The sequence below is a fragment of the Alosa sapidissima genome, chromosome 19 (assembly GCF_018492685.1).
Source record: "Alosa sapidissima isolate fAloSap1 chromosome 19, fAloSap1.pri, whole genome shotgun sequence".
Taxonomy (NCBI): Eukaryota; Metazoa; Chordata; class Actinopteri; order Clupeiformes; family Clupeidae; genus Alosa; species Alosa sapidissima.
In genome coordinates this window covers 20382262-20407480 of record NC_055975.1, presented here as the reverse complement: position 1 = coordinate 20407480, position 25219 = coordinate 20382262, and the positions used below count along the sequence as shown (strand labels likewise).

General features: G+C 46.6%; 1 protein-coding gene and 1 long non-coding RNA gene across 2 annotated transcripts; one reads left to right on the top strand and one right to left on the bottom strand.

Moving 5' to 3' along the window:
- Window positions 1-468: 468 nt before the first annotated feature.
- LOC121693562 lies at window positions 469-25219 on the top strand. Its single transcript, XR_006025534.1, has 3 exons — window positions 469-479; window positions 6870-6876; window positions 25141-25219. It is a non-coding gene; the product is annotated as an uncharacterized LOC121693562 (long non-coding RNA).
- dact1 (dishevelled-binding antagonist of beta-catenin 1) lies at window positions 7949-15385 on the bottom strand. The gene is made up of 4 exons (XM_042073093.1): window positions 14687-15385; window positions 12460-12589; window positions 10956-11111; window positions 7949-9943 (listed from the first exon to the last, which is right to left on the bottom strand). The coding sequence occupies exons 1-4, from the start codon at window positions 15035-15037 to the stop codon at window positions 7956-7958; spliced, it is 2625 nt and encodes an 874-aa protein (XP_041929027.1). The 5' UTR covers window positions 15038-15385; the 3' UTR covers window positions 7949-7955.

Below are 25219 nucleotides of genomic sequence, written 5' to 3'. Positions count from 1 at the left end.
TCTCTCCCTTGCTTTCTTTCTTTCTACCATTTCTCTCAATCTCTCCCTATCTCTCTCTACCCTCCATTTATTTCTCTTATTCCTTGTTTTCCTCTACCTTTTCTCTCCTTCAACTACCATCTCTTCCTCTTTCTCTCCCATCGCCCTCTCCCCCTTCATCTTTCTCTCATTCTCTCTCTCTCTCTCTCTCTCTCTCTATTCTCTCTCGCCCCTTACTTTTCTCTGTCCCTCTCTGCTCTCGACAGTCCGCATTCTCGCAGAGGTCAGCCAGGGTGCTAATTTAAATATGGCGGAGCAGAGCGGAGCGCGGCGCACACAGATCCATTTTCCCAGAGTTATAGCCTGTCTGGAGCACAATGCCGCCTGCTTCCTGCTGCTGGCCCAGCCGCTGCTGCTGGGCTCTAGAGATGCCAGATAAGGGCAGAGGAGTAGGGAATTATGGGTCCTTGTATTGATCTCCCAGAGAGATGATAAGGACAGTTAGCCTCAGGAAACGGAGTAATGACGCCCTAGCGCCGTGGCCATCCCAGGCTGTTCTCAGCGTGCGGTGCGTGTTACAGCGACGGCTATCTCTCTCTCTCTGTCCATGTGAGTCTCTGGAGGGAGGACAAATGAAATAAACATGCGCTAGCCGCTCTCCGCCTTTGTCACAGCGCAGTATGTGGTCTGCCAGATCATCCTCACTTGGTGTTTACATCGGTCTCCCCCCATAAGCGAGAGAATCTAATAAGGTCGTAAAAAAAGCGGGAAACAGACGGTACTTGTCAGGGCTTGGCCTGCCTTGTTGCACTCTCTCGTTCTCTTTCTCTCCCGCTCTTGTTTTGATTTACAAAACTCTCTGCATCTTTCCCTTCATTTCCTCCCATTAAGTTTATGGCTTCTTGGGACTTGTTTGAAGATCAATGGGGGCATCACAACAGACTGCTGCAGGGAGACAGGGGAGGCTGGGGTGTGTGTGGTGGTGGTGGTTGTGTGTGTGGGTTGTGTGTGTGTGTGTGTGTGTGGGGGGGGGGGGGGTTGTTGGGGGGTTGTTGGGGGGTGAAAGAGACTGTCCCCAGGGCATGTCCCTACCAAACATGGCAATGGCAATCGCCTCCACACCCTCTCGTCCCCTAGCCATTCCACTACTCCTCTCTTTCCCTCTCACCTCCTCTCCTCCTCCATCTTCTCTTCTCCACATTTCTCTCTTATTTTCATACCTCACCTTCTCTCCACTCCCCCCACACACACACCACACACACACACACACACACACACACACACACACACACACACACACACACACACACACACACAGATACACACACACGCATTACATTGTTCAGTCTTCATCACTCTTCACACATCTCTTCCCTCTTGTCTCTGATTTCCTATCATCCTTCCTGCTGATAGCAGACCAGACAAGCGCAGCATTGCACTCCAGCTGATGAGGAGCAAACAAGAGGCCGTAATTAGCGCTGATGGCTGAGTCGGCTGAGTCGGCTTCTCCCGCTGGGGGGGGAGCGGAGCGGCTGTGTGTGTGGCTGCGGGCAGATGACAGAGAGAGGATGGAGATCCCAACCCAGACAAATCAGAGCCACGTTCGAGTGGGGTGATCAGACAGGCATGCGTGGAGTTGCCTCCAGAGAGAGAGAGAGAGAGGCAGAGAGAGAGAGAGAAGAGGGATGTGAAAATGTCAATTATGTAGCTGTTAGCCTCAGAATCACTCTGGTAGGAACACACAATCGGATCACACAAAAGTGATTTCTTTCTTTCACACAAGCTCACACATACAATCTTCTCCCTGAGATACATTAACACACACAGACATACACACATGCACACACACACAGACACACACACACACACACACACACACACACACACACACACACACACACACACACACACACACACACACAAACCCACCCTTTCTCACACTGCTCTCTTGCTGACACACACACAGTGGTAATCACAGTATCATTAGGCCTGGGAAGATCTCTCCACATGTCAAGAGTCTCATTGAGACTTATCTGAAGATGGACGAGGGACGCTGCCTGGGATTTCTTCTCAAGGAGCAGCCAAACAATAGCCAAGGTTGAGAGGGGGCTATGTGTGTGTGTGTGTGTGTGTGTGTGTGTGTGTGTGTGTGTGTGTGTGTTTTATAGGATGGTAGTGTGACCGTTAGCTAGAACATCCTCTTTTATTTGTCTGTCATCACTCATCCACACACACACACACACACACACACACACACACACACACACACACACACACACACACACATACACAAGCAGATGCACCAGCACAGCACTGGTGTTATCACCCTCCCCCACATCCTCCCCAGCTCCACTTGGCGTTCACCTCACTTGTGGCCTGCAATGATTTGTGATTCGTCCAGCCCCTCAGCGCCTCCGGAGTCACGAGTTCAGCAGCGAAGCCGTTGGACATGCAAGAGACACGACAACAGCTGGACGGGACACCATTCTTCTTCCTCTGCCCAATACGGCTTTGGGACAGAGAGAGGTGGGGCGAGGCCGGGGAGGAGGTGGAGCGAGGGGGGGGGGGGGGGGGGGGGTGGGGTGGAGGTGGGGAACTGGAGTGGAAAACATCTGATTCTCCAGGAATAAAATCATAAATCCTCTGGAAAATATCTGACACAGACTTTCTTCTATTGGCAAGCAGCAGCAACTGAACTGGTCTGCCATCCTCTCTGCCAAGCGTTGTTCTTAAGGAGCACTATAATCTTCTTCCCCCAAAGTCAGCCGAGGACACGTCTAACCTGTGGCTTTTATTTTTACGGCCAGGTCATCGCTGTAAAGCACTCTACACTGTCATTAAGAGGGCTCCTCATTGTAAAAGCAAATAGGGAGGGGAAAACGCATGTTTTCATTATGGCCAGTCAGGATTTATTATCACCAAAGTAAATTACGGTCAGAGGCCATAGAAGACTATGTAAGTTTGCGCAGAAGAAAGAACAGATTCATTTCCATTACAACTTATTTTTTAAAATATCTAAAAGAACTTCTGATGCCAAATGTTTTTTTTTTTTCAACTTGACAAGCCAATTTACTTTTGAGCATGTATTGATATTTTGTTTGGAGCACTGACAACTTGAGATTATGATGTAGCATGTGGGGTTGCCTGAGTGTCACTCTCTCTAGGCTAAAAAAGAAAAATGAGAGAGAGAGAGAGACAGAAAGAGAGAGGGAGAGAGACAGACAGCTGAGGGAACTCGTCACTCTGGCTTGGTGTACCTCCCTGCAGTGAGGGGTCAGGTAGGCAGCCTTAAATCTGCCAATACTGCTACAACACAACCAGTTGGCTGTCCTAGCATGCCTGAGTCCCACCATCCCTGTGGATTTTGGGAGCGTTCTCGAGGCCGAATCTCTACACTCCCTCCCCCCTGTCCACGCACACACACACACACACACACACACACACACACACACACACACACACACACACACACACACACACACACACACACACACACACACACACACACACACACACACACAATGGAGAAGTAAGGAAGAGAGACAGAGAACATACAAAGGACATACACTCTACCAATCAATACTGAAACAATGGAGTTAAAGAACAACTCACAATTCATTAGGCTGGGGAAGGGATGGCTCCCCATTTTCCATATGGGTGAAGTTTCTGTGTATCTGAGGGTCTGTGTGTCTCTCTATCTGTGTGTGAGAGACGGAGCTCAATGCCACAGGTCCCAGTGATGGCTATCTCAGCCCCTCTGCAGGTGGGTGAGTTAGGGGGCTCTGCTGGATACTCACCCCCAGAAGAGAGCAGCTCGCCCTGGGGACAGGAGTAGACGGACGGGTGGGTGTTGGGTGGCTGAGGGCAGAGGGAGGTCATCGGCTGGATCACCCAACTGGTGGGGTTTTCGCCATCTTGGCCTCAGTTTGACCTGTGGACCAGGTCCCTTTGTGTGTGTGTGTGTGTGTGTGTGTGTGTGTGTGTGTGTGTGTGTGTGTGTCTGTGTGTGTGTGTGTGTGTCTGTGTGTGTGTGTGTGTGTGTGTGTGTGTGTCTTCCCTGTGGCGTTGCCTTTAAGGAATGATGCAGGAGGGGACTCATAGGCCCCGGTGGAGCGTTCTGAAGTGGACCGTCGGGACCATGGCTAAGCTGGGGATGCCGGAGATGGCCTCATGTCTCTGGCCCGTCTCCCGGACACTTTTTAACGAGAGCAGCGCTGACCTTGAGTTCCACAGCTACCACCCCTTGAGGCCTCCAACCCCCTCACACACTCACACACACACACACACACACACAAACACACACACACACACACACACACACACACACACACACACACACACACACACACATTGGCACAAGTGTGAGCCAAATCTCCCACCCCTGCTCCATCACTCAAGTCCCCTCAGCACAATGAGGTATGAGGCTCCGTGGCTAACGCTAGCCAGTATAGGACTGTATTGTTGGCTGTGCCAACTCAAGGGAATGTGACTGGTCTCTGCTGCGCTATACACTTGAGATCGGAAAGTCAGACACGTCGGACAGCACAATAAATTGTCGCCACTGGTATATAAAAAAAAAAAAAAAAATAGAGCTAAACAATTGCTGCAGGGCTCTGTAAACATTGTCAGTTGTCATGTCCGGGAGGAAATATACAGCCTCAGTGTGTCAGAATGGCTACGCAAAACAGATGTTTTTGTGTAAATAATCCTCGTTTTTCTTTCCCTTTTTTCCTCCATTAGTATGATTGCGTAATCCAATTTTATTGCTATTATTGTTTTTGTCAGATGAATAAGTTCTCAAGTGAGTAAACTGAGGAGCAATTATGGTCGTAGCCACAAAAATGGATCCTGCTTTGATTTGACACTTTGTTGACGGCTGAACCCGGAGTGAACTGCCTGTAAGGAACATACTGTGCTACGTAGTGTGGTACGCATAATTGCACAATGTTTAGTGCTCGTGCTCATGGTCGCTGCCGGGTGGCATAGCATACGCTTCACCCAAACACTACTGTTTCACATGTCATCACATGAACGTGTGTGTGTGTGTGTGTGTGTGTGTGTGTGTGTGTGTGTGTGTGTGTGTGTGTGTGTGTGCGCGCGCATATTGAATTGCTCGTGGCAAACCCAGCGTTTGAATAATTACTCAGCAACGTCTGCCAACATTTTAGATTCCCTCTCATCTTCCCTTCAGCTGAGTTAAGGGTTATTCTGACTTTTAACGTCAAATAGTATTAAGATTCTGTGCAAAAGCCAGTGTCACTCTATTCACGCCTTCGAGGAACAAAGTTGGATTATTTCAATTTCTTGAACATATCCCCTAACTTACTGTCACATTCCAAGACAACGTTGTGGGTGCGTTTTCACAGTCTGTGCCATATAAAGGTCACTAAACTTACTAAGCTATATCTTTCTGTCAAATTTCACAAGTTCCATTTCTCACTGTTATGACAAATATCAGACCCTTGAGGGCATTTGTCTGACACCAATACTATCAAGTCCCTTCAACCACATTTTCTTATTGTGGCTGGAAGTTCATCCAGTTGTCACACAGTAGCTAGTCTGTTGTGTTTTCCGGCATGGCCCAACTCCAACCCCGGGGATGTCGTTTTTTTGATGCTGACAAGGGGACGGAAAGAACGCTTCAAAGTTAAAAGTCATCATGATGGACTTGGGCCAGTGAAAAAGGTCAGAATATTATGGAGAGATGGCGCTGATCCGAACGTCGCCTCTACGCATAGTGCACAGTCTATCTATAGATATAGATAGACTGTATATAAATATTTAGAGAGTCACCATGTCCTCCGAGTTAAAACATTTATCCTGGCTGTGTTTAGAACACGCCCCGCTGACCTTGGTTTCGCCTTTGAGGTTTGCCGACTCACAATGTGTCATGCCTTTCTTTTGTCTCCAGCAATTGGTGCTCTTTGTTGGACAAATTAGATTCCGAGAATCCCCATGTGACAGCGTTATTAACTTGAGGTTAATGGTTTTCTAAATGTCACTGTCGGACTTTCCATGCCCTCGTCTCTCTCTCTCTCTCTCTCTCTCTCTCTCTCTCTCTCTCTCTCTCTCTCTCTTCTCTCTCTTTCGCTAGCCCTCTATGTGCCATTCCTCACAGTGAAATTTCTCGTCTTGGTGGAGAAGATGTCATCCTCCTCCAACTGCCCTAGTGGGGGCAGGCGCCAGGCCTGGCAGGACGGGGGAGAAGCACAGCTGTTGACTGGGGTATTGACACAAAGTGGGGCTGTGAGGAGAGGGTGCCTGTGGCTGAGAGAGAGAGAGAGAGAGAGAGAGAGAGAGAGAAGAGGCCTGTCCACTAAAAGAGTGTGGCGCAAACACTAAGGCACGTGGCCGCGGCTCTTTAGCGTTTGGGTGCGAAAACATTTTGGAGACCGTTTGAGTGTGAGCGACAGTTTGAAGCTCCTCCTGAGTGTCTGAGCGTGTGTACGTGTGAAGGTCTGTCTCTCTCTCTTTGTGTGTGTAAGCCTCTGTGTGATCCTGATACCCTTCTTCTAGAAGGGTCTTTAAGCAGTTCGGTGACAGTCTAACATGTGTGTTTGAGAAGTGAGCTGTCTCAGTGTCTTGACTTCAAACAGGAAGACATCTCCCAAAGTTCTGCGGGGGAGCTTCTCAAGTTCTTGGGAAATGTGGACTCATCTGTTCTTTGTTACCAAGCAAACCTTTAAAGCCAGTAAGAGACGTGTATCTGGTCTAGCCAGGGTGAATCACCAAATACACAAGAAGACAGTTAACGAAAAAAAACAGTAAACATAAATCTGCAAGCTTCATAATGATTCATGAACTGGTCCACATGATGCACTTAAAAAGTCAGATAAAAATCAACTTTTCCAAATTATTGTGGTTTAAAATGTGAACTACAATTACTTAAGTGGTCATGTGAAGTTCTGGGAACGGAGGGACCACAGATGTGTTTACGGAGGAAAATAGTCTTCAGAATTCCCCCTCTCATCAAATAACTTGACTCACTTTACTTGTGAAACTATGTAAACTCCGACTGAACCCCCATCTCTTACACTCACCACAGAGGTGACACAATGGCACATTCTATTGTCCTCTGAAAGTCCTGAATGTCAATGCAATCTGCCTATTGAACTAAAATGACAGCACCCATTAACTAGAGTAACAACCAACATTTGAAATGGTTTTAAAGCAGATATTTAATGAAGCATAAAAAGATTAAGACACGAGAATTGACATACATACAAACATACATACATACATACATACATACATACATACATACACATTGTATTTACAATCATTGCAATGTACAGCTAATCCACATCAACAACATAAAGGGGTAAAGCTGTTGCCCATGCATATTGTACAGTATGTGCATATAACAAAAGCCCTATATTATCATCAGCAGGTGAACTCGCTTTAAAAGATCCGACTTAGTTTCATCACATGGTTTCTTATTTTTCACTGTTGACAAACTGCTTCAGTTGTTCATGAAATCATACCTCCTGCTCCAATTGATGTATGACAAAACAAATATATTAAGTTTTAAATATATTCTTTTCTCTCTTTTTAAGTAAACGTCCATTGTGTGCATTTACAGTTTTTTTTTTCTCTGCCATGTCAATGTGCTACAGCAAGTCCAGAATAAATACAAAACAAAATGGCTACATAAAATAATAGGGCAACTCAGATGCTTTTTCCAATTGTCAAAATGGTCAACAAAGTGCAGGGAGAGTGAGTCTGTAGGGGAAAAGGAAGTATAATCCCACTTTACTCCCCTTTTCAAAAGGACTAAGGACACGACTGAGGAGTGCGTCTGAACGCGCCTAGGCACTTGATTGGGTCAAGACGAAGACAAAGACCAATTTGATTGGCTGCATCGCTGTGAACAACGCGCTCCCCACCTCCTCCTCCTCCTCCCCCGCCCCCTCTGCCCCACCCCCTCCTCAAAGTTCTCTGTCCGTATAGTCCCCCCCCCCACCCCCCAGTTCCGCTCAAACGGTGGTCATGAGCTTCAGAGAACCCGAGCGGAACCGCAGGATCCTCTTCTTCAGGTTGTGTGAGGCCTTGATCTTGACGAAGGCCTTGGCCTGCGCGGCGGTCATCTCCTGTGGGTGCACGGCCCCCGAGGCCCCCTGGGAAAACTGCGGCCAGTTGGCCCCTCCGCTCTCCTCCGAGTCGCTGCTGCTGGTGCTTTCGTCCACGTACTCGGCCTCGCTGTTGCTGGACTCGCTGTCGCCGAAGCAGTTGGTGGTGTAGTTGCTGCGTTCGTCCTCGCTCGTGTCCAGGATGGTGGAGTGGAAGAGCGAGGCGCACTCGGCCGAGTACTCCGAGTCGCTGCCCACGTAGGCGTAGGGGCTGGTGAAGGGCGCGTTGGACGGCAGGTACATGGTGTTGGCCATCTGGCTGAGCAGCTCGCGCTTCTGCCGCCGGTGTGCCCGCCGGAACGCCTCGTCGTACGGCACCTCGGCGATGGCGCGCAGGCGGCGGTAGTCGTTGCGCTTGTGTTTGGGCTTCGCCACCACGACGGCCTCGCGGTGGTGCCCGTGGTGCCCGTGGTGGTGACCGCCATGGTGACCGGTGTGGTGCCGGGACGAGACGGACCGGTGCGTGGACACCACGTGCTTGTCCAGGATCCGACCCTCGGGAATGGAGGCCGGGATCCTCTTGGCCCTGGAGGAAGAGGAGCCGGCTTTCCTCGAAGATCGGTGGGTGTGGACATGGTGGGGGTCCTCGACATGACGAGGCTTCTTGGATCCACTTCGATGCCGCTCCCTGGGCGCACCCTGCGCAGCTGTCGGAGCCGCAGCGTCTGACGTCGGCTCGGCGTGGGGGCGAGACTTGGATGTGGACGTGGCGGCGCTCTTGACTTTGACGATCTTGACGTTCTTGCCGCCCCCTTTGCGAAGCTTCACAGCCTGTTTCTGAGCAGGGATATACTCAGCGCTGACCATCTGGCTCCCCTCATCCTGGCTCTGAGAGGACGATCCCAGACTCACTCTCTCCAGCGTTGACCTATCATCTCTCAAAGACACCGCAACAGCAGCGGAAACCAGGGAAGATGATTTGGGAGTTTTCTTTGGGGTAGTCGTTTTGACAGCCTGTGCTGCGGATTTTCTGTCCTCTATTGCAGGAGAGTAAAGATGCATTGCGTGTTTAGGGGACAAGACCGCACTAGGACTGCCAATGTCCTCACTGTCTTTTGACAAGCTAGGCAGTAATGGTTGACCCTTTCCAGATGCGGGGGCTTTCTTTTTCAACAAACTGTTGCTGTTAATGTCCTGGGTGATTATATATCCATTCTGAGGCTGGGACACGGGCATTTGGGACGTCACAGACGCCATATTGTTTTCCGAGAGCTCGCCCTTGGCCTCTACTGACCACTGTCTCTGAGGAGATGCTACATTAGCATTAGCATCAGTGCTAGCCACACTCCCGCTCGGTAAGCATGCCTGCCAGTTCGGCTTGACCTCGGGGGTCCACCCGGGGGCCTGGCCAGTAGCCTGCCGAACGCAGAGGCTGGCCTGCCGCAGGATGCTCTTGGAAGGGTCTGTGTTGATGCTCGTCCGAGGCTTGTTAGGCCTCATTGGCTGGGCCCTCCTCTGCAGTAGCCCGAAGATGTAGCTGTCCAGTTTTTTGTTGGAGGGGACGTTTGGGGCAGGCCAGGAGGTACTCTGGGGCACCAGGGGCTGCTCTGGTTTCTGCCCCCCCTCCCCCAACACGTCACATGCTTTCGTTAGGCCCACCTCGTCCTTAAGCTGGTTGGTCAGCGACTGGAAATAGATGGGGCTCTGCACGGCGACAGCGTGAAGGGGACTAGGGTACCGGTAGACATCGTTGCCGTTCTTCGCGATCAGATCGCAGTGGTACTTGCCCTGGCCATCATCCAGGGACGGGGAGTATGGAGCAGAGAGGGACCTGCGGACTGTTCCGGAATGTTGGTCCTCGCATTGGCCCTCACACTCTGTACAGCCACCCTCATCTGAGGAGAGAACCAATGAAAAGAACACATTAAGGAATGAGCCAATAGCTTGGAACTGTCTTCAGTCACATCAAACAATATCACATCTGTTACTAATGACAACACTAAAAAAACAGCCAGAGCAGGCCATAAGTAAAAACAATGACACAGTCAGAATGACATTTACTCCTTTACGTCCTTCCTGCACGTTAAGTTTTGGCAAACAAACACAGAGATCGTTACGTGATTAACTGGGAAGCTCATTAGCAATGATTGGTATTTACGTGAGGCTCTCCAGCCTCTAGGTACAGTCAGCGTGTGAGGCCTGCTGTTGTTTCTTGTGCTAATGAGCCTTTTGTTATCTTATCATAGGTGTGGCTGAGAGAGTCATCTGCAAGACTGTGAAACCGCTCCTGTGGCCAAAGTTTGGGCCACTTCCCATAATCTATTCACTTCGCTGTTTGTCTTGCGGCCCCAAATGTGTCTGTTGTCAAAATAGGGTTCCGCCAAAAGCAACAACACAGAACAAACAGACACCCGGTACTGACGAGACTGCAGTTTACCACCAGGTGGGAGATGAACCGTGTCAGTGAATTTGCTCATTCACATAAGTTTGTGTGTGTGTGTGTGTGTGTGTGTGTGTGTTTTCAGTGGTCTGGTCTCTCTCCAAGACACGAACAGAAAAGAAACATAGAGATAGAGAGTGATCAACATTTACAGAACTAGACAGGCAAAATGGGTCTCTATTCATTCTAGACTATTCTCTACTCTATTTCTCACAAGAGTCTCCATTTGAGCCACTAAGGAAACGTCCCATTGCCCCCACACCCACCCTCAGCTCCCCCAAATTCCTGCCCATTCCCCCATAACCCACCCTGGTCTCAGCAAAGCTGTGGAGCCATGTGTGTGTGTGTGTGTGTGTGTGTGTGTGTGTGTGTGTGTGTGTGTGTGTGTGTGTGTGTGTATGTGTGTGTGTGAGTGTTGAGGGCTAGGGGATGGTGTTGGGGGGGGGGGGGGGGTCTTGCTCTCTCACCTGCAGATTTGGGCCGTCCCTCAGAGGCACACAGCGATGTGTCGAGAGGACTGCAGAAGCAGGTGCCGGAATGGCAGCTGGACAAACACTCGCTGAAGACCGAGTTGGAGGAGTTGGAGAGGGATCCTGACGCTCCGTCACTCAGCTCGTAAAAGCCTGGTGGGGGATGGATTGGGGGTGAGGTGGGGGTGGGGGGGTGCCAAGGGTGGGGTGAGATGGGGTGGGGTGTGGGTGTGGGGTAAGAGGAAGGGGAAAGACAGGGAGGAAGATTTTTTAGCACAATGAGTTTGCACCCTGCCATTGGAGGGAAGGGGGTGAGCTGTCGTCCCCCAACAATTTACAACGTGACAGGCAGAGCTATTAAAAGAATGCAGCTAGCGAAAAAAAAAAATGGGAGCACTTTTAGAGGAGCCTGCACTGGAGGTGGATGGGGTGGGATCACGGGATACGAGTTCCATCATTTGTGGAGTAACTTAGCACTCTAACATCCCAGCAGACAGCGTGGTACAATTTCCCAAAATCCTTCCGGGGAAAAGAGAGATAATGGCTTCCGGATGACGCATATCTTCTTCTTCCGATTAGCACACTGTCTGCGTAGACCTCCACCAACATGTGATTTGTTTTTAAAGACAATTTAAATTGAGTGAAAAAAAAAAGAAAAACACCCAGCCCAGATGTTTGAAACGAATGAGAAATACCATCCCACCCCTGTTTTATAAAAGCCTTCTACACTACAACAAAGAATGTAGTCAGATGAGGTATATTACCCTTGCAGAGTGACCTCTTGTATTTGGAATGTATACAAGTCACTAGGGGAGAGCAGCCATATCTCTTGCACAGAGCCCAGGCTGTTCAAATTACCAAATTAGTTCTCCAACAGAGTGGGTAAGCAGGCTCCAACTGAGATAATGACTAGCGGATATACCGTGTGCACATACTTAAGCATTTTATCATTGTGGCGCGGCTGTTGTTTTGGACTATATGAGCCTGTTTTACATGTCATCTGTGTTATTTGTGGAAAACTGTACCACATTTGGTAAACTGTCCATAAAACGCTAGGGGGTGGAAGTCCTGAGAGCAATCAGAGGTGTCAAAGTCAATGTGCAGATGTGTAACAGTGTTTTGTTGGTCAATGCAGAAAATCCCAGAATGGCATTACCAAAGACCATAGATCTGATGTTTTCAGGCTGAACTAGGCACTGCAAATGCTACCGCATCTTTACTGAACAAAGGGGCTATGCATTGTGTCTTGGACAGGCACAATGGAGACTCATTGTGGTTTATTTTCCTCTGACTCCACACTGTTAATAATCTAGGTATGGCCTGGTCTTCCCACTGCAAGTATCACTGCACTAATCCCATGCTAGTTTACTTTTGGAAAAAATAAAGAGATCCTCCATGGAGAGTTCCAGACTGACTAATCCTGGACTAGACATGCAGGAAATCGATCGATTGCAGAGAAAAACCAGGGTCAAAGGGGAAGAACGCAAGGCAAGGCACCAACCTGAGCTGGGCCGGCTGTCGGTTTCCACGTGGTCGTGTGACGGCTTGGTGTCCAGGCGCAGGTCACTGATTTGTCTGTCCAGCTCCTGCAGCTGCGTGATCAGACCAGCGTCTCTCCTTCTCAAGCAGTTCTGCAAGGATGGAAATCAGAGACTGTTAGAGACAAACGCAATGCATACAGCAATCCCCAAACAACAAACCAACAAACACAGGTACTCGTCACAATAACACAAGGAGGACAAACAGTGACATCATATTTATACTAGTCTAACAGTGCATACAGTGCCCCCATTAATTAACTATAATTGGAAACTTGTTTAAGGTAATTAGTCTCTGCTGGAGTTGTTGGCCAAATCAATTTAACAAGGGGCCTTTCGCAATCCTAATGGACAGGCCGTGCTTATAAGCCACAGCACTAGATTAGAGTAATGGACTGAATTAGAAGTCTCGCCTGGTAGAAGCAGAAAAGACCCCCCCCCCCCCCCCCCAAGACACGCATGTTATGTGGAATGGTACGCATCTGACAACACCCAGTTCATGTGGTGCATTCCAAATTAAAGTGTGGCCCACGCATCAGACGGGCAAAAATGCAAGCAGTGGCAGCCTTGGACTGAACGCTCCGCTTCAAAATGCCCAGTTATCTGAATGATCCACTTGGGCATTACGGTTGGCCATTTGCTGACAGGAACAGTAATACAACGCAGATTCCTGGGCTATATCGAGCCTCGGCTTTCCTTCCCTTCCCCTGCTTACTTGCTGCAGACTGGCAGCCCCCCCGCCCCCCCCGCCCCCCCCCACCCCCCATAAAAGAAAAAAAAAAGAAAGAAAGAAAAAACGTGCGCCTGACAGGAGGCTGAGAGGTGATTAATGTGCCTCTGGCCTCCCAGCAATGCCTGGGCTTCAGAGACCATTTTTACACAGAGTACCATTTGCAGAAGAGGGCCGATGGTTATTTTGAAATGGCATCAAATTAACCCCAGATCCCCACTGATCGACCAGGGCCTACAGATTGAGAGGGATGGAGGGGGCTCTATTTTAGAGTTCTGTGAGGGCTTTCTGGTATGATGTCCAGAGGAACATAACTGGGCCTTGCTCAGACTGGTGGAGAATGTGTGTGTGTGTGTGTGTGTGTGTGTGTGAGAGAGAGAGGGGGGGGGAGCTGAGAGAATCAACTAGTTACTTGTGAGAGGAACTCTAGACTCTCAAATTTACAGGGATTCTTCACAACCAGGCCCATATGGGACCTCGAAATACTGGATGAGCATTTGTTATTTAAGCATAGCCCTGTTTAGGTACAAATGTGTGGTTTAAAGACAGAAAATCTTGTGTGGTTGGAAGGGAGATTCCTTGCAAGAACAATATAAACCATTCCAACCAATGCAGTGTGTAAACCACTTGAAGTCAAATCTTATAAGGGGATAGATTTTTTCCTAAACTATTTGCCAGGGACAATAGTTGATTTTGTGACATTTTCCCAAATTAACGCCAGGTGTGTTTTGACTGATTTGGCTAATTTTAATCTCAAACAACCAGGCTATTACCGGCGGCATCCTTTAACATCAGCAGGGGGTAGGGGATCTGCTTGTAAAAGTTAATTTCAGTCGCCGCGTTCATTGTAACTCATCAACAAATCTCATTCAAGCGGCCAGACCCCCTTGTAGACGGCATTAGTACAGAAGGAATTTCCGAGGCGCTTCAGGAAGTTTGATTTAAATAGCCGTCGTATACCCTCTAATCTTTATCCTGCAATACTCATGATTGTTTTAGAAGTCCTCCAGGCTGTGCCTTGTCTCGTCCTGTATTTGCCTACACCAGGATAACTGACTTTGCCTGAAATTGTTGGTAAAGGTATGGTAAAACCTATTGTAGCCTACATAAGTCCCAGGCTACAATTCCACACAGTGCATTTCACTCAAGGCGATTAATTTATTAATAGATAGGCTACACGAGGTAGGCTACACTGAGCACAAAAGGCGATGATCTCATGGGTTTACATTACAATGCAGGGCTGTTTTATAGATCCGTTGTCTGTGTTGCCTCAGTGCATTACAAGTGACAGTCATTGTAATGCATTTCTTGACAGAAACTTTGACCATCTAGAGGACCTCTATAGGCCTAGCGAGTCAGTCGAACTTTTTTCTTTATAAGACAACTGGATATCTGTGCAACATTCTCAACAAACCGAATAAGACAGAAAATGAACTGCACTTTGTGCACATCCTACGTACCAGCTGTTTTCTCAGCAATAAGATATTTTCCTCCAAAAGTTTTTCTTCATTGTTCAAATAATTCTCCTCCGGCACGTGACAGACTTTATCCTCACTCGTTGCAGAAGCACTGTCCGTGTAACTTAAAACACTACGGACCAACAATTCCTGACGCTGTCTTAAGTACTCCAGTTCTCCTATTCCCGCAATAGTCGCTTCCAGTCTCTCCCGGGTTCGCACGCGATCCATCTCTCCTTCCATCCGTTCCCTGGACCGTAGATCAAATTCCTTTCTGTCCCGCGACAGAGTGCAGTCCTTAGCGCCCAGCATCTCTGCCAAAGCAACCGTTTGCTTCATTGTATCCGAAAGCATCAGAATTTTGTGCCTATATCATTGGGTTGGAACTTTTTGGAAACCATGCAACCAAGTAAATATTACAAAAAGCAAAATGAATACTGAATAAGCAAAGCAATCTGAGTCCCAATTGCGACTGTGCGTTCTTCACAATGTTAAACTGTATCCTCTCCGATGGTCTTTATCCATAACTTTACAGACTATCATGGTCAAATGTCCACTTCAAGTCAAAAAACAATCCTTCCGGTTACATAAAGCCGCACTAAAAAAATACATATAGCACAAACACTTAGTTTGTACAGAATAAGACAAACAAAAATGATTTAATATTTGTGCCCCAGAGAAACAGCATTGGCCCCGCTCCTTCAGAGGTTAGTAGCGTCTGGTTGAGACTGAAGCGCTGCGCTAAGTCAACCTCCTGCTGGAAACTCACCAGTGGACGACTTTCAGGGTCCTAGTGTCCGTCTCTCTCTCTGTCTCTGTCTGTCTCTCTCTCTCTCTCTCTCTTCCTAACACCACACACACACACACACACACACACACACGCACACACGCACACAGTAAAAATGAAAAGGTGAAAATGAATTTGGCCTCTTATCCATTTTTTTACTCGACAAAAATCTGACATTAAGCTTCACTTAACCTACAGATTATGTCTTTGGTGGGCATTGACATTTATGGGCCTATTTCAAAATGGTCACATATATCTTTAGGCCTAACCAACAGACATTTGTATGTAAATATAAATATATATCATATATAATAACCATTTATTGTTAGCGAAGAAGCAAGCAGCATGTAGATCAATGGGTGTGCCTAATGTTAAATGCAAGCTTTCAGGAATATAGTGGGGAAGGTAGCGCCCTCGTCTGGCCCAAAAAAGAACTGCATTGAAACGGGACTCCCTTTTGTCAACACCCCTCTTGTCACAAATCCAAACTGATAAAGATATGGCAAATGGCCACTCATTTAATCTAACAGTGACAGTCAATGGGATTAACAAATGATATAAATCAATAGAATTAAGATAAACAGACGCATAAATAAATATTGGTGGCCAGTGTGTTTGTTATGGGATTAAAGGAGATATCTGGTGAAGAGTCATGTTACAAAGAATTTGTAATTTGTGAGATTTAAAACCAATGTACTTTTTTAGAAATTAGATGTGGACATTGACACATTGTAGGCTATGGTTTTAAAATGGTACTTGGACCAAGTTCAGGAGCACACAGCTGTCCTTTAGCTACGAGCTCAGGCAAAGTCAGAAACTCATTGCTACATATTTTAACCAATTTATTAGACCAATCCAGCTGCAAAAACTCAGACCAGGCATTGCATGTGTTTGAGACAAATCATTCCCTTCTGGAAAATCGATCAAATGATTTGGGAATACAGCTTGCACAAAAACAGCATGGAGAGGGTTTGAAATAATGTGCTTTCTCTCACTGTAATTATGCTTCAAAAGGAATTTAACAATAGTAGCCAAAGTAGCACCAAAAATAGTCAAAACCACACAAATAGTCAAACCAGCGAAGATTTGGAGGGATATTAGTTAAATGAACTATCGTTAGAGAAGCTTCAGTGGACTAGCCAAGTCATTGTAACACTCACGAAAGAGCCACCATATTGTCCTCTGTTCCTTTGGAGAGCCTTGGGACTAATGATTTATCATCATGATGTGCATTATTATTAAAGACTCTGCTTCAATGGATTCTCACAATGCACTGTATATCATTACCATTATAGGCATTGTCTGCCAGATTCATACACAGATTGAAAGGCTTACATTGAAGTGTCAATTTCACAAAAGCTGGACCGTTTGACAAATTCAATATAGACTGAAGTTATCAGTTTACATATCACAGGTCTCATTCTGTAGACATCAGTTTTCTAACTGTATGAAATTGTGTGTGTTTCATGCCATAAGAAAACCAGTTCTTCCAGCAGGACAGATCGTGGTTTGAATTCTGCATAGCAGACAAAAAGAGGCAGATTTGTGTTATTGACAGGAGAGAGTGACCCAGACCACATTTCATATATTGAAAACCACATGTCATATGTATGGTAATGAGTTTTTTCCCCATCTGCTCATACCTGAGTACACTAAAGCAACTTATGAAATCCAATCACTTTGTTTCTCCCCTTCCATATTGGAAGCAGACAGACACACCCTGATGAATAAAAAGCGAATTAGAAAACATCCTTCAGCAGGGTGATTAATTTGTTGCATTTGCATGGCTGATGGATGGACTCATTTGTGGCAGCAAAACGACTTGGCAGACTTGGCAGTGTTAATTAAACACACGCCGCCTTCTGATCCCCCCCCCCCCCCCCCCCCATCCTCACCTCCACACCTCGTTCACCATCTATCCTCCAGCTCAGAAGAGTTTACCTTGCAGCTTGCATTTGATTTCCTGCTAGGGGAAGGAGCGTGAAAGAAGGCTAAAAAAAAGAAGAATGGGGGGGTTGGGGAAAATTGGGAAGCATTATTAGGTCAACACAAAGCTAATCTCTCTCTCTCTAAACATGACAGGGATTTGGGAAATGGGATCCTTGGACTGGTTCTATGAGGAACAGATGTTTGTGATACCGTCAGTGACCCTCCACAAACATGGGGGGGGGACCTCACCTCTGATTGGGCAGAGTTGTGGACAAGCAGGCAGGCAAGCAGCCCCCGAGACAGAGGTTGAGAGGGGAAGAGAGAGAGAGAGAAAAGGAAGGAAACAAAGAAAGGAAAAGAGAATGAAAGAGAGTAAGGGAGACAGAGAGGGAACGAAAGAGAAAGAAGGCAGAGATAGAGAGAGGAAGAGAGATGAAAGTGAGGAAAGGAGGAGGGAAACAATAAGAAAAATAGAGTGAGTGAGTGAGTGAGTGAAGGAAGAAAATGGTGGAAGGAGATTAGCTTTGGTGCCACAGGCCAGAGTCAGTGACAGCGCCAATAACTCAGTGAGAACTCTGATTCGCCTGTGCCTCCAGGGCGAGGCCACGAGACTTTTGGGAGACAGGAAGTGACCCGATGTTAAAACAAACATTGTAATTGGATCAAACCAAGGTGCCCCCCTTTTGATCCAGTCTAATCACATCTTGCAGACAAAATTGGATGGACCTCATGACACGGTGCAGCGAGAGGAGGAAGTGTTGCGTTTCATTCGCATCAGGCGAGACATGGCTGATCACTAACAACTCAGCTAACAGAGCAAAGGGAACACATTACATGGAGGCTGAATCTGAATGTAGCAGCAGGGAAAGACACCACCACCAACAAAAACAACAACAAACAAACACAGAGGAGTTTGTTTGGACAAAAACTGAAATTGGATTGGCTTTAACAAAACAAAAAAAACTCTCAAAACCTCTGTCTTGACATGGGCTAGTAGGAGTGGCTCCAGTAGACCCCATTAATTCCCCCATGACCGTATGACACAATCGCCTTAACCCATTCTCACATCGGCTTTCTGCATACATACAGCAGACCGGCGTACTGAACTTCTCCCCTAATCCGATCCGTCACTGGAATAACTGTGCATTTTGCAAGACCCATTTAACAAGAACAAGGCAAATGTTATGCAGTCCTGGCCGAGACACAGAGAATAAATTAATACATCTAAACGCATCAAAGGCAAAGGGAGCCGGCCCTCAGTGGCCTACTGTTCGGACAGATTGTGCAAGCTGCCTCGGGAGGGCTTATTTACTGGTGAGGCTCTTATGATTACCGAGCCCCTCCTCCACCATGTATTATGTCATACCTGGTCCCAGATTTATCTGATGTGGAAACATCATGGTCTGACCTCACAGCATGCCATGTTCCCTGTTTAAAAAGAGCTTTTCCAAACGAGTGGAGAGGTGTTTTGTTGTGGCGGACGGCGCTGTTGCATTCACATGGCATGACATAGGAATGAGTTGTGCCTCACAGAGATGATAGGTTCCTGTCTTCTCCACTGGGATGGTTTCTTTCTTTTGGTGGTTATATACATGTTTGTCACCTACAGAACCTTGATTTATGTGATAAACAAAAATGTGCCGCCAATTGAAGTGTGTGTGCTCTCTTGGGTATGAGTTTGAGGACACAGCTTGTTCTGTCCAGAACCACTTTGTTCTCAGTTTTGAGCATGGAAAATCCATAAGAATGCTTTTCAGCAAGACTGTAGCTCTACTGTGAATGTTGTCATCGCCTCCTCAACCATGGTAGGCTTTGACACAGTCCCTGTCCTGTGGTCTAGCATGGGATTCTCCAATCATGCCATCAGAGGCTCTCTTTAGTTTAGGAGACATCAGAGGTGGGGAATTAGTTGCCTATATTAGGACAGGGACCCAAACTGGTGAGGGCAGAGTGCTGGCAACTGACCTGAGACCAGCATCACACTGAAAGCAGCAAAAAAGATGCACTTCAGTCTAACGGTAAGACTGATGATTGAAACCACTGAATGATGTAATTCAACAGTCTTTGACAAAAAAAGCCCCTACTTCTACTGAGAATCGATTCTGCTTGATTGGGCTGCCCAGCCTTGGCCAAAATAACACGTCAGCTTTTAAATGTGTGTCTCTGGAGGGAGAATGAATCACGTCGAGCCATGCGAAGAGGAGCTCCTCAAGAATGAAGACGTGGACAAACATGGAGCCGCACTGGTTTCTGGTTAGAGCCGGAGCCGTTTGAGGATGAAAGTCAATATAAACAGCTTGCACCAGAAAGAGAGAGAGAGAGAAAAAAAAAAACACATGGAACAAACCCGAGAACGTAACGGATACTTATCGTCCCTTTTTGTGTCAGTTCGTTTTCTCTGTGGAAACGGGGCAGGCTATTGCTGCAGTGCCACAACACGATGAAGCCACACACATCAGTGAGCCGGCAAACATGAATTAAAGGGCCGCCTGTGTGCTTTGATGTGGGAGTGGGTGTCACAGTTGGGCGAGCCTGCAGTGCTGCATGTGATGGGACTTTCATTTTTGTGCTGTCATGTTTAATACAGCTGTACAGCACACAGTGTTTGGTGACAAGAAAATGATCCATTGCAAGATCACACACACACACACACACACACACACGCACACACACACACACACACACACACACACACACACACAGAGGCCATTGTATTGTGCAACAAGTGGGATAGAAACAACTTTTCCTTTTTCGCAAGTGGCGTGCCAAGATCCATCCATCAGCGCGACTAACTTCTGCCCTTTGGTGTTAACAGGAGTCAAAGGCTGATTTCTGCTAAGAGGCCACTGCTAAGAGATCCAAGCTATCTCAACTGTCCAGAGGTGCATATTTTACCATCATACTGTCGCTTTAAATCACTTCCACCAATATTTTTTGGAGACTCAACAGTAGATTCGGAAGTGTGCTGAAGCATGCCTTTCAGTCTTTTCTTTGTACTTTCTGAAAAGGACGGGATTTGATTATTTCTGTTGTCTGCAATAAAGAGTCTCGCAGATGGATGGAATATTTTGCAGTGCTGAAGTCAATTCATAGGCAGTTCAAGGACAGACAAGCATAGTGAAAGACCACTCAGGGTGGCTCTCTCCATGAGGCTGATAATTAGGGCTCAGCCCTGCTCTACTCAGCATTGTCAGGGGACAGTACCGACAGCTTTTCAAACAATAAACACAAACACACACACACACACACACACTCTCTCTCTCTCTCAGTTATACACTTTTCATTTCAGATGTAGGCAGCATCTCATAAAAAAAAGTCTATTGATTTTGCCTCAGAAAAAGCAGTGTGCAAGCATCCTCAGACAGACAGAAACACACACACACACACACACACACACCATTCATACTTTATATTGAAAATGATAAAAGGAAGGGAAGGGCAATGCTTTCAGACCAAGTGAAAGCCTCACATCTGCACTGGGTGAATTATGAATGCGTGTTTGGCTTGCCCACAGCACAAGCTCCTCCTGCATTCCCTCAGTCTTTCATCAACATTTTTAGAGTCAGAAAATAGGGAGAGGGAGAGAGAGACAGACAGACAGAAGATAAATATCACATTTAGCATTGGATGAGATATCGCATCCATATTCATAAGCTTTATCAATATTTAACGAGCTTGGTAAAAAGCTATTAGAGATGACACGTTGTTGGCCCTCCTGCTCGTTTCCTGCATGTGCTTCCTCTTCCTCCTTGGCCCTTTTAATTGAGCATAAATGTACCCTTTAACCATTTCTCCCCTCCATATCCAGGCGATGGAGGAGGGACATGGTGATTTATATTCACAGAAGTCCTTGCTATAGCCTCACGATTAATTAATAACTTTCTCACAGATACCATGGTTGGAACTCAGTCCATTGGGCCCTCGGGCTAGCATCAAGTTCACCTTGGTGGTCGCTGCGTTTTGTGTGTTCTTGTTTAAATTAGCGGGCTCCACACTTGACTGGCTTTTTCAACAAAGAGGGTGCAGAGAAGTCAGGAAGCATTAGCCTACTTGGGATCGCTGGTGGAATTAGCTTGTCAGAAGTTTTGACACCCCTTATTTGTTCTTTGAGATGCTAGTGAGTGTGTTTTTTTTCTCGAGAGACGTTGCCTGAAGGCAGTGGCTGGGCTGTTTGCATGAAAAATGAAGCCTTAGACCAAGTAGTAAATAGCTATATATCCTGCTATGACATTACCCTCATTTATGTTGCTCTATTTCCAATGTATTTACAAATATGAATTCTGTTTTTTTTCCAGACAGTTTATCGTAATGCATTTGAACAATGTAACACCAGGGAGAGAAAGACAGAGAGATTGAGAATGGAGAAAGCTTCTAAGAAGATCTGACCCTCGTCTGACACTACAGGTCGATTTCAGCATGTGTGAGAATGAGGCCACAGCCTGGCATACATTTGTCACATGACCACTCTTTCCAAAAACACCAAATCCAGCCTGGCATGGAGCGTGGGAGGCACAATGGCACAATATCCCAGTAGTAACAACAAGAAAATGGAAATGGGTTTCCCAGCTAAGCGGCTTGGGAGAGAAAGAAGCTGGTCCACCCACTGTTGTTTCTATGATTAACAATTTGCTCTCTCATTATCAACCCGCATCTGTATGTTTTATGTAATATAAAAAACAAGCAAATGTACAACCAGTGAAATCCCAAATGGGGTTTTCATTTTGTAAGAGCAACCACTGTGTTCAAAATCGAGGAGATAATAGAAGCTTTGTTTACTGTTTCTTTTTTGGGAGGGTTTGTTTTGTTGCGTGCCTGTGCAAGTTCAAGCTCAGTGCATTCTGGTGGATGATCATGTCCTTTGGCCATGTGGACAGAACAAATATTCAAATTCTTAAAACTACATGAGACACATACATGACCCGGAGGCTATTCCACTAATGTCAGGACAGCTGATTCTATCTCTCTCTCTCTCTCTCTTACACACACACAAACACACACACATACACACACACACAGTCTGAGAGAGATAGAGAAAGAGACAGGAGAAAGAGAGACATCTACCAGAGAACATAACCTTTAGAAAATCAAAACGCATGCATCCACTAGAGAACATACCCCAATGCAGCATGCACACACACACACACACACACACAGACACACACAAACACACAAGCACATGTGCACATACATACATACATACACACACACACAAACACACACAAGCACATACATACATACATACACACACACACACACACACACACACAAACACACAAGCACATGTGCACATACATACTTACACACACACACACACACACACACACACACACACACACAAGCACATGTGCACATACATACATACATGCACACACACACACACACACACACAAAGACACAAGCACATGTGCACATACATACACACACACATACACACACACAAACACACAAGCACATGTGCACATACATACACACACACACACACACACACACACACACTCAGCTGTGGGCAGCTCTGCCAGGCAGCTCCCCAGCACCTCCTCACTGTCAGTCCCGCCACCATTAAGAGTATTAATGGTTGGGTAACGCGTTCCCCTCACAATACAAATTACCCCCTGGGCGCCCCCTGGTCCTGCTCTCAAAGGTCCCCTTCAAATGCACTCGACCCGAGAGAGACACCCTGACCAGACAGACACACTCCCAACGACATCCAGCTGCCTAGTGGAGCCCAGACGAATCGGACCAGCCTGACTGTAATGGACTGTGCAGCTTAACTGAGCCTGAGAAGAGACAGGGCCCTGGAGTTTCCACTGGACCGCGGTCAACACAAGCAATCAGAGGAACTACACAGGAACATCTTGAAGTGCACACGCGATGAAAGGTTTACAGCCTGCCAACCGCAGATCCCCTTTGCCACGCTTAACAGAGCTTAAAATACGAATGTCTACGGAGTTTAGGCAGGGAGTAGTGGTCAAAGTGGTCATTGTTGTCCAGGTGTAGCTGTCCTGCGGCTAACAAAAGTAGCAGCAGAATGTGTTTACATAGCTAATTCTGCTTGGCAATAAAAAAGTACTCAAGTTGTTTAGCTTTTGTGTAACTAAGCCTGGGTTCCCTGCATTGATCTTTCCGATTACTTGGCCATCCAAATGAGGATGTGTGGCAAAAAGCTCTCCCATCAAGCGAGGCAAACCACAAATACACCCAAACACATTTTAGGCCTTCTGCAGCTACAGTGATCTACTGTAAACGTGAACTTTTGAACGTGAAAATGTGCTTTGGGCTGCAGCTCCACTCTGCCCCACAGCCTTTACAGCGGCAGCAACATCTAGCAGTCCATAAATTACTGTAATGGAAAAAGCAGCCACCTAAAAATAGCAAAATGGCAAAAGTCGCAGCCTGTAAATCATACACTTCCTGTTCTTTGCTAAACAGGGTGGATGGACCTCCTGACCACATGGGCTTGCAGCTCCTTTATCTGTGGTAGTGTAGCAAAGCCTCAGTGTTAAACAGCAATCATCGCGGTCTGGTGCCGTTGTTGCCGCACAGAGGACCACTGATAGTTTTTGTGTGGTGGTGATGGCAGCTTGGTGTTGAGGATGTCAACATTTCCACCCATGCCTGAAAATGAATCCCAGGCCACTTCAGCAGAGAGAGAGAGAGAGAGACAGAGAGAGAATAAACACATTTTCCTCCATCTACCACCAGGGAATAAAGAGTAGCCTACATCTCAATTTCCTTCATGAAATGACAGTGATGTGATTTAACTAATTTAATAATTCAATTTAAAAGATAATAATGGTGTCATATTGGGTAGACTTGGCTATATTAGCTGTCAAGCTGGTCCTGATGATAACCAGCGGAAACAGAGAGATCGTATCAAAGGTAACAGTGGTTTTAAGTCAATTACAACAATGGTATTTATGCTAAAATAACCATATAGCCTAGCCATATGTAATTTATGGGTCTGCCCATGGGCACTTCTGGGTCTAGGCCTATGCCAATTTCCAGATATAGCCTAGACCTAAGTATTTAACATCAGCCAGATACTCCTGAAATGTTCTGTCTTTTGTAGAAAATTGACATCCTACTCAGTACTATACATTCAAACGTAAAGGATGAAAATTTTCCTATCAGGAAGCATTTTTCTATCTGCAATTCTTCTGATGCCTGCAGTTACCCTATCTGCCTAACCTCGACAGCACACCACACTATCCATCCGTGTCCTGTTACCTGGGTTATTCATCCTCGTGATTTGTTTGCAATTAACGTGCACTCGCTACGTGGGTCGGCGAAAAGTTAAACGTGCCCTTATTTCAGAAAAGCACACAGCAGCCTGCAGGTAAGGACTGCAATCGTCTCACAATGGCGTGGTGATGAATGGCTTGTTGCATAGTCTAACATGTGTTTTCGGTCTACTATTCAATGTGCTAATAGTTAAACATAAAGAAAAGCTAATAAGACAGGTTATGGAACTCAAAATATGGCGACATCCCAATCTATAGGCTAGGTCACTGCAATCGCACTTTTCTCCTTTCTGACAGCTCAGGGTCATTTCATCTCTGCACAAGCACAATGATTTTCAGGGACAATTTGTAGCCTATTCACAGGGTTCCCACAGGTAATTACATTTCTGGAATATCATGGAATTTTGGAAAGTCTATTCCACACATGGAAAATGTACTTGCCAAAATATAGGCTATATACAAATATTTCCACACAGAATTGGAGTATATCTGGTTATTAGCTTTAGTGCAGCAGATTAGTAAAAAAATCGTTCACTTTGGTATAGAAGCATGAAATTTGGCACAGATACTCTCTAAGGG